At 35.6% G+C, this 9,926-nt stretch overlaps 1 protein-coding gene across 1 annotated transcript; it reads right to left on the minus strand.

Moving 5' to 3' along the window:
- Window positions 1-2,792: 2,792 nt before the first annotated feature.
- LOC149004287 (tRNA dimethylallyltransferase) lies at window positions 2,793-6,158 on the minus strand. The gene is made up of 8 exons (XM_089169673.1): window positions 6,076-6,158; window positions 4,922-5,010; window positions 4,570-4,696; window positions 4,399-4,442; window positions 4,209-4,319; window positions 4,027-4,119; window positions 3,826-3,944; window positions 2,793-3,713 (listed from the first exon to the last, which is right to left on the minus strand). The coding sequence occupies exons 2-8, from the start codon at window positions 5,002-5,004 to the stop codon at window positions 3,571-3,573; spliced, it is 720 nt and encodes a 239-aa protein (XP_089025799.1). The 5' UTR covers window positions 5,005-5,010; window positions 6,076-6,158; the 3' UTR covers window positions 2,793-3,570.
- Between the last annotated feature and the right edge of the window lie 3,768 nt (window positions 6,159-9,926).

Genomic DNA, 9,926 nt, shown 5'->3' on the forward strand with positions numbered 1-9,926 from the left:
CTCATGGATAAAGGGTTGTTGTGTTAGGAGAGCAGGGGTGGAGGATCTTAACTTGTGTGTAACAAAAGTAATTGTGATACTTGAGCCGAAGACCTTGTGAGTTGTGACACTGTACACTGTACATTTATCTTTTACCAACTAATCTATACTTCGAGATAGTTACTTAAGAACTTTATTAAAAAATGAGTCAATTGTGCATGACATCTAAATCCTCTTGTAGAAAAGGTTACAATAATACCAATACAAATAGACCTAATATGATACGTATAATACCTCTACCTTGAACCATATTATGCTAGTTGAGGCTGCTATTTTTTAGGTACATAAACGGGATCAAAGACCCAAGAAGGATAAGAATACAAGACTGGGAAGCAGTCAGATCCGCCTTTTGGATCTCCTTAGCTCTGGTCAAGGCTCCTTTGAATCGCTTCTCAATTAACACAATTCCTCTATTCATCAGTTCATCTGGAAACAGATGAAACTAGCTTTCAAGTCTTTGGGAAATTATCCCTCTCAATTAAAGACCCTCTCAATGAAATCTTGGCGATCATTCATGTCAAACGTCCTTACATCAACTTCCCTGTGGATCTGATCGTCCTCCTAAAACGACTTCATGATGGTTGTTCTAAGGCGATCATAGGTGGGTAGTTTGTGCAAAGCAATCCACCATCATCGACTTGTTCATTCCTTGAGCTCGCTAACACATCTTCCACTCCCCAACTGCTCATGCTCATGCTTCTTCTTACAAATCTTATGGAGACATGGATCATCTGTCATACTATGGTCTCAATTTACAGTGTCACATCAGAGTAGCATCCTCCCATCTATTATTTTGGAAAATTTTCAATTTCCTCCAACATCTCAATGTTATATAATCAATATAATATTAGAGTTTTGCTTTATATATCTATATCGAATAGTTAAGAACCAAAAAATGACCTTAGCAAACAGTGATCGTTTACTATAGCTTTTAATTGAGAAAAGATACCTGTAATTACCATTCAAAAGCTTGTTTGATAATACTTACACAAAGGGGGTCATAACCATCAGTTTTGGGTCTTAAATTCTTCAATTGAGGGTTCATTCCAATTTTATTATTATATATCATAGCAACAGCATTTTTCATCTCATAACAAAAGAATGAGATGAATCAAGGTTGGTTGGGTCAAGCTTTTGAAATCATAAATTAAATACGGGTCTCCTCAGTTCGGTCTGGGCCTACCTTGGCCAACTGAGCCCCACTGAGCCCAGTTCAATCAGCTAAAACAGAGAGTCACAGGCTTTAAGCTGGTAAGTCCAGTTAGGCCCAAACGAACCCCAGCCCAATTAACTAAACGGCCAGTCATGGGCTCTAAGTTGTGAAGATTAAATAAAGAGCTTTTTATCTGCACTTTGCCATCCTCTGCTAAAAACTGCAGAATACAGATGGTGTTAACGGCTAATTTGAAGACCATTAATCCATTATAACCTAAAAGAAAAAATGTACCTTTACTCGAACCATTACAAATTATAAGTATACACCCTATACCTTATTCTCAGAGAATCATATGGCAAGGAATGAGGTGTGCTTCAGAGGGGTTAGCAAGTCTCCAGAAGAAGTTTTTACCCAAAAAAAAAAGTCTCCAGAAGAAGTTATCCAAAAAGTTCAGGTGGCTTTCAAGGAATTTAAGGCTGTGGTCTATAGCAGAGTCTATATTTAGACAAAGCCAAGCAGAAAGAAATCAAAAGCTGGCTTAGAATCATCCCAAAAGCTGCTACATGTTGAATAACCACCTCAAATTCCACAGGCTTTCAAAAGCTTCCTTGCTATAGGATAAATGCAGAAGTCCACCACATGATTTAGAAAAAGGCAAGCAGAAAGAAATCAAAAGCTAGCTTAGAATCATCAAAAAAGCTGCTACATGTTGAATAACCACCTCAAATTCCACAGCCTTTCAAAAGCTTCCTTGCCATTGGATAAATGCAGAAGCCCACCACATGTTGGCTCAGCCAAAGCACAGTTAACCAAAAGGAACTGCCCCATATACAAGAAAAATGGTGAAGGCAGGAAAAGCTACTTCAGGAAATAATGGGAAGTAAATTATGTATCCTATTAGACAGTAAAGAGAACCCAAAGGGATCAATCTTTTCTTCTCAAAAGCAGCAGCAGCTTCTTTTGCCTCCAAATTCCCAGCAAGATTGTCATTCTCAACTGATACATTCCTTGTCCAAACAGATTAGATTCTTCTGTATTTTTGGGCATCATGGATTTCCCAGAATATATTTTCCTTTCAACAGTATCAGATTTGAGGCTCCAAGTCTTGCTTGCCGTACAGCTTCTGCCCTGGTCACAAGCCTGTACATTGAACAAATCAAAGGCAGTAAGAAACAACATAAAAAGGAAACAAGGTGAATAAACATATATGCAATTACATGCAGACACAAACACACACAAGCACAGAACAATTGGAAGGATTAAAATAAAAAATAGATAAAGAAATAATGACCAACCTGGATGCTCTGCCCTAAAATTCTACATGAGTTGATCTGTCCATTGTAAATCCACACATGGTTCACAGCTTGTACATGAGTTCAGGGCAGCCTTATTGTAACATAGTTTGCTAAAGGTAAAAGAACATGAAGATTTGAAGGCATCTGCCATTGCAAGACAAGATTACTGATGCTGGAGGGCTGCGACTGCAGCATAGTCAAGGGTGGATTCAATAATAAGTGGAGTTTCAGTGTCTCTTTCTTTCTCTTTCTTTCCCTTTTTTTTTTTTTTTTTTTGGGGGGGGGGGTGAGGGAAGGGGCGATGCAGCAAGGATTAGGTTGCAACCAGTGCAGCCATACTGGACTGGCGGAGTGGTTTAATGGAGAAGATTATTTTCTTCCCACCCAATGATCAATAATGTGCTTTCGGTGATATTCAATAACACCCTGCCAGTGTGCATTTTATTTAGGAACAGGGAAGAGAGAATATAAGGGGTCGTCAAATAACAGAAGGGCTATGAGAGAATGCAGGTACTTCTTTTCTTGGAGATTATTATTGGCCTCTTGTGTTGGGTGAGAATATTTACCCCAATAACAAGTAAAAGTCTTTCCTCTTGTACTTTAGAGACAAGTGTTTCTGAGCTGACAGGATAGGCAAGGCAGCACTCCCTTTTTCTTTCTTTCTCCTCCCCACCCCTATCTTGGCAAAAAATCTCCTGTCTCCCCACTCCTCACCCTGCAAACTAAGAGAACCCTCTCTGCTAATTTCAAAAGAAAATTACGTGGTTGAATTGGAACAGGTGATATTCGATTAGTTAAATTGATATCAACAAATCACATGTGAAAACAGGAAGCAGAGCTTTTCTTCTTGTTTTATTTTTTTAGTACGATGTCTGCAGAGAGAGGGGGAAGCATATTAGATTAACAAATTCATACGCATGAGGATCTTAGTTTTGTTGATGCTATATATCAAAAGCAAAGCACCAATAGCAATGAACAGCACAAATTCCCTACCACTTATAATCACTGCTTCAATGGATACAGCAACTAGTGACAACTACATGAAGGGAGAAACCATACAAGCACTGTTTGGTGTTCCATCTAATGTCTCTGTTCCACGTCCTCAGCGATCTCTTCCAACATCAGATACTGCAGAGCTATAGAGTATCTTGCCAATCTTGGTCTTTTTGTGCACCCACCAAAAGCCCTACTATTTTTCAGAAGAAATGATCCTGGACGATCACCTTGAATAAGGAAGTTCACCTAATCAAATCTCCTCTAAAATTGCCCTTTTTTGAACATTTGATGAGAAAGAAAATTATGCATAGTAAATTTAGAGCCACATCCAATAATAACCTTGTATTGTAAAAATGGATGATATCCATCTTTTATAGATAAATAATGACCTTGGAGTATCCCCATGGTGTGTATCAGAGTACAAAAGCTTGCAAGCATTTCCAGACGGCAATCTTTCACTGCTTAACAACAAGAAAATGAATTAGAAATGGAACTTAAAGCTGCCAATAACTTCAAACTCAATTCCAATTAACACTTAACTTTGCATGCATTACAGCATCACGACACAGGGCTAGAGTTCGAACCATCAACAGGTCTCTGCCTCTTGGATTACCCAATCTCTCCATACAGCTTCTTTGGGAATGAAAAACCAAAGGAATGGAATCATCAACTGCATGGTTAGAGAAAAGGGAAATAAAGTTTCACATATTGCTTACAATTACCTCTCATCAAAGAAGTCCCCAAAATCATCAATCAAAACTGCAAGAGGAAAGGTTTTATGGAGGTGAAAAGCAGCAAAATACTTCTTGATCCCCTCATCATCTTCCACATACCTACAGAAAAGTATTACAAGTTTACACTGACAACGATATCTATGTATCTGAATCTAGATGAAAATTTCTCGACACTCACTTCATTTGTATCCGCTGAAAGACATTTGAAGAGGGATCAATGCCCTGTGTGAGAGAGACAAAGAGGGAAGTAAAAACTAATATTATTATTAAAGAGAAAAATAAAACAATATAATGGGAAGAAAAACAGAAACCTTTAAGTTCTAAAATAAAATAAATGAAGAGAGACTACCTGGGCCAAATAAGGGGGTTTACTCTCTAACCTGCGTCGGTTGCAGATGAACACAACACAACGATCATCATGGCTGTTCTCCACAGCACAGTTAAAGGCATACTGAAAAAGGAGAGATGTCTTCCCGCTGCAGTTTTACTCAAAAGATGTGAAGAGATAAAAAGTAAACTCAGTGTGCATACTAGTGAGGAAAGTGCTAAAGTCCAAGTGTTACAACACACTAAACCTCAAACCTCCAATCTCAGTAGCCACTAGAGTTTACAACAGAGATCTGCTCCAAGTCCCATTGTGTGAACACCCTGGCATGTTTTAAGAGGAAAGAATCATGACGACAGACAGAAGTGGAGCTTACCAGGAGGGAGGGCCCGAAAGAAGAATGACTTCACTGTTGCAGTTGGTATCAATCTGCTTCGTGGAGAAAAATCTCTGTACCATAGTGGTCTGTAGGTTGTCTAGTACATCATGCAAGTTAGTCAAAAATACTTGTGCAGTTATAAAGTCCACTAGTTAGCAGAATGCCACAATGCCTGATCAAGTTATTTATGAAGCGAAAATTTAAGATTTGCAGGCAAGTATTAATTTGCTTGGTAAACATTATCCAGCCACCTGGGAACCCTATCATATAATTTGGAGAGCAGCAATGCAGAAAGCCACAAGAGTTGGACAACAACATTAAGCAAGAAATGTTTGACACAGCCCCACGTTGGATTATGACAAGGACCTAACAGCTAAGGGGATGCGACCACAAGACATTTGCTGTGGTTGATAGAGAAGATCTAAAGACATGAGGCCAAGCAACCATCATGTGGCCAATTCCATTAAGTCAGAATAAGATTAGTCAAGTTCAATTTTACCATAACCCTCCTAGGAGTCGCTCACTATCCCAAATACTATGCGCTTATAGAACAGTAAGCAGATGGATGATAAATAACTAGTTACCCACCTGATAGAAGCACCAAATTTGATAACAAACTAGGATTAACTAAACGAAATGCAAATAATAAACATCAACTATTGAAGCCCTACAAAGACTTGAGATCAGTTTAAATGCGAGAGAACAATGAAAAGCAAAGCGGTACCAAAATTTTCAATATTCTTAAATTTAGGCACCTCGACCATTGAGGCATACCTAAAATGGAAGAATATCCTTGCAGCTTGCGATCCCCCTCGCTCCCCACCAACGAAATATTCAATTAAATCATTTGAGGTTACAAAATCTTTCCGAAATAATGGTTTCCTAGACAGCCGTTTTATGGTCACTCCTCATGGTTAATCCATCTCAAAGCATTTCGCAACTAAAGTTGAGCTAGTAAACCAGAGATGCCAAAGCTCTTAGCTCTCCTTTTAGATACGAATTCAGAACCAATCCAGATGAAGTAATAGCAGTTTACTACCTCTGAGAAACTAACATTTTTTTTCATCCGATTTGAGAAATTCAGTGTTTAGACTAGCAAAAAGCATTTGATTAATTCTATAGATAGAGACGAAAGCGATTAACAGACAAACCTTTTCACGAACACTCGGTGAGCGTAAAGTGACGACAACCACTTCCGTGTGGGGACGCTCGACTTTATCCGCCGCTGCGTGAGTCTGTATGTCACTCGGTGTCTGAGGGCGGGAAAAGGAAGCTCTTCATCTAGACCAGATTTTAATCCCGGTTGGGTCATAAAGTTGATCAGCCAGAAATCGAACCATAGTAGGCCGACCCACGAGATGAGCCGAGTTGATCCGAATGGCCATCTTACACGTGACTGAACCAGATCAAACCGGCTTTTCTGGTCGTTTATATATAAATATAAATAAAAAATAAAAAGGATAATTACCCTTAGTATTTTGATTTTATTACTATTTTATTCCTGTATTTTTAAAACTACTAATGTCTCCCCTAGTGTTAAGCTCATTTAGTTTATTGATGATATGACGGGGTACATCTATATAATTTTGTAAAATTTTAAAAAATATATGTGTATCATATTATAATATTTTTTATATTATATATATTATTAATAGGATACGGATATGGTATACCCTTTCTTACTGAATATTATATGTTCGATAAAATTATTCGATTAAGTTATTTATTTAGATTTATTATTCTTATTTTTATAACTTTTGCCTATGATATGTGACTATTTTTCTAGATTTTCTACTAAAATAGCTACCAAAGTTGTTAAATTCTTAAATTTCAAACTTAGCCTTCACAAATAAAAGGTAAAGAGAAACATGTAGTGAAAACGATCCGTTAGAAGACTTGTTGAAGATAAGAGGACCGATTATCATTCGAAGCAAAAGAGACAGAAACCAGAGGAAATTCAAATACGTCTAGATATAATAGGATGCGAATACAGATATACCACTATCATTGTGTTAAACCTAACGTGGGTATTATATTATATGTAGTAGTAAGAAAGAGAGGGGATGATACCTCCCTCTCTCTCCCACCTAACGTGGGTATTAAAAGAGAGAGGTGTTACCATAATAACGGAAAGAGATAAAAGAAAGTGAGGTGTTATGGTTTTATATTATATATGTAATATTCTATGTATTAAGATAAGAGGGAGAGAGAATTAATTTGAAAAGTGACTTCTGCGTGTAAAACTGAGAGAGTGCAGAGAGAAAAGAGAAAGAGAAGTACAGAAACATGTTGAAGAATTAAGGAAGAGACTAGAGAGAGAAGAGAAAGAAAAGGGAAATAACGTGGAGAGGAGAGAGGAAAGGGGAGAGAAGAGAGAGGAGAGAGGGGAGAGTACAGAGAAAAGAAAAAGGAGAGAAAGAACGTAGAGAGGAGAGAGAATAGAAAGATGAAGGAGGAGAGAGAAAGTAGATAATAATCTTTTCGCATGAATTGAAATAGTTAAGAATTATTCAAAATATAGAAGAGAGGACAGACTTTTAACTGAGGCAAGATCAAAAGACGAACATAGAACATAAACAAATAAATGATATTGACTAACCTATGTATGTTATAAGTGGATGATTTCACTTAGTAGCCAAGTAGCATTTACATGTTAATATGAACTCTATTTTATTTATTTACTAATGCAATCGATGGAAAGTGCATGATATATTGTTTTATGAATAGACAAAAAATGCATGGGATTGAACGATAGTTTAAGAATTTGATTGAAGTGTTTGAATTGAGATGCTATAGTATGTTTAAACTGTTAAATTACAAACTTGAAATGATGCTTATGATTGTTAAATTTAGAATTATCATGTTATCTCATTTAAATGATTTGATTGTACGAATTGTTTACAAGTAGCGTTTAGGTTTGGTTTAATAAATAATAAGAAAAACGAAAACGAAAAGAAAATTGGAATGCATAATACTATATGGCTTTGATGTAATAATGGATGCATGATAAATTGCCTGGCTTAGTTACATGGTTGCCTATATTGCTTATTAGGCCACAAGCTCACCATTATAAATGTTGACAAATCTTCAGATAATATGACAAAAGTAAGGGTGTTGTCACCCAACAACGTTTTTAAAGTTGAATATGTAAATTCTTTTTTTTTTTATGGCAACTGATATTTGCTTAACTGGATTGTGGATATATATATATTTTTTTAAGATTGTATGTATTTAACTAGATATTGTTGAAAACTCAAATGTAAATATTACAAGATTTTTGATTGTACACATATGTTTATGAGTCAAATTGTTAAACAAGTTGTCTATTTTTATACTTGGAAATGTTTAGTTTAATATTATTTTTTAGTGGTTATAAACAAGTTGATAAATAGAGGAACTATCATGTGTCCTGGTTGAATGTTTGTAATTTGTGCCTCACCAAACCTGTGAAAATTGAAGTCGTGACACCCATTACCAAAGTATACATAGTCCTTTCAAACATTTCATATTTATATTCATAATCCATCCCTTGAAAGTATCAATTTCAGTAGTTATATCTTTTTAACAAAAAAAAAAAAAACACTTAATTGTACAAATCTAAAAGCCCTTACTTGTTTTCAAATGTCACATTAAACATCCATTCCCAAAATATACATACCCTATCAAACATCTCATATTTATATTCATAATTCATCCCTTAAAAAAGTACCTATTTTCAACAGTTACATCTCTTCAATAGAAAAAACCCAAAAAAGAAATACTTAACTATACAAATTTAAAAGTCGTTACTTGTTTGCAAAAGCCACAATGGACACCCATCCCCCAAAATGTACGTACCTTTTAAAACATCTCAGATTTATATTCATAATCCTTCCCTTGAAAATATTCATTTTCCAACAGTTACATCTCTTCAGCAAAAAACTCAATTAAGAAATATTTAACTGTACAAATCTAAAAGGCCTTACTTGCTTTCAAACGTCACATCTTTTAATTATCTACGAAGAAATATAATATTGCTTCTCAAAAGTTACACTACTACAAATAAATATTATCATTCTAGTAGTGTGACAAAATAAATCCAAAAGAAGAATTTGAACCATTTGATTTACCGTTCATGTCAAGAAATCAAATTTCCTTAAATATCCTTATTTATTACTCTTAAGAGGCATAACATTTCAGAGTACTCCCCCTTCAACTGATACATCTACCCTCCACTATAAAATAATCATGTGAGAGGCAGTGGCTGACGATTGTATCAAGTGTTATGAAGCAAGTTTACCTCTCTTTATTAAATAAATACAATTAACTCGACACATGTATGTTGATCATATATATATATACTTGCATATACCAAACACAAAAAATGTATGTGCTATTCGAATAATCTTAGCATAGAATCTCATAATTGATGTTTCTTACAAAGCATACACAACCACAACAATTGTTGGTACGCTCTTGTTAATCTCCAAAATCTGGTGACTTCTCTACGAAATGTTGTCTTGTTAATTTCTCATGTTATAGATTTATGTTCAACTCATTATTTCCTTCAAGTTTTATGTTGCTTCACCCACCTCCTACTTCCCTTTTGTCAAATGGAGTGATTTATCCACTTATCTACACTAATAATGATTTATTGTGCATCTCATCATTAAACCTGGCTCAATGAAATCACCATAATTTTTTTTTTCTTTTTTGGTACTGGTGCTTTTTTAATACTGGGAATGAAATGTCGTCGGATAAGTGTGAACCCAAGACCTCCCCATGAGAGTCTGGGCTTTTAACCGCTTTACTAACCCACCATTGACATATCACCATAAATTATTTTACAATGACCTCTCAAACGTATCTTAAATTATTTATAGAAAATAAAAATAAAAAAATTCAACCGAATTTTGCTAGCCTAATTAATCTTATAAATGAGGGCAATAGTAATTTTCTCAAAATAAAAACTTCCGAAAAAGCATTCACAGGGTTAAATCGGGAAATACCAGTTAGGGTTTAA

This window comes from Hakea prostrata, chromosome 9 (genome assembly GCF_041222555.1).
Source record: "Hakea prostrata isolate BN-2017 chromosome 9, UWA_Hpros_2, whole genome shotgun sequence".
Lineage (NCBI taxonomy): Eukaryota > Viridiplantae > Streptophyta > Magnoliopsida > Proteales > Proteaceae > Hakea > Hakea prostrata.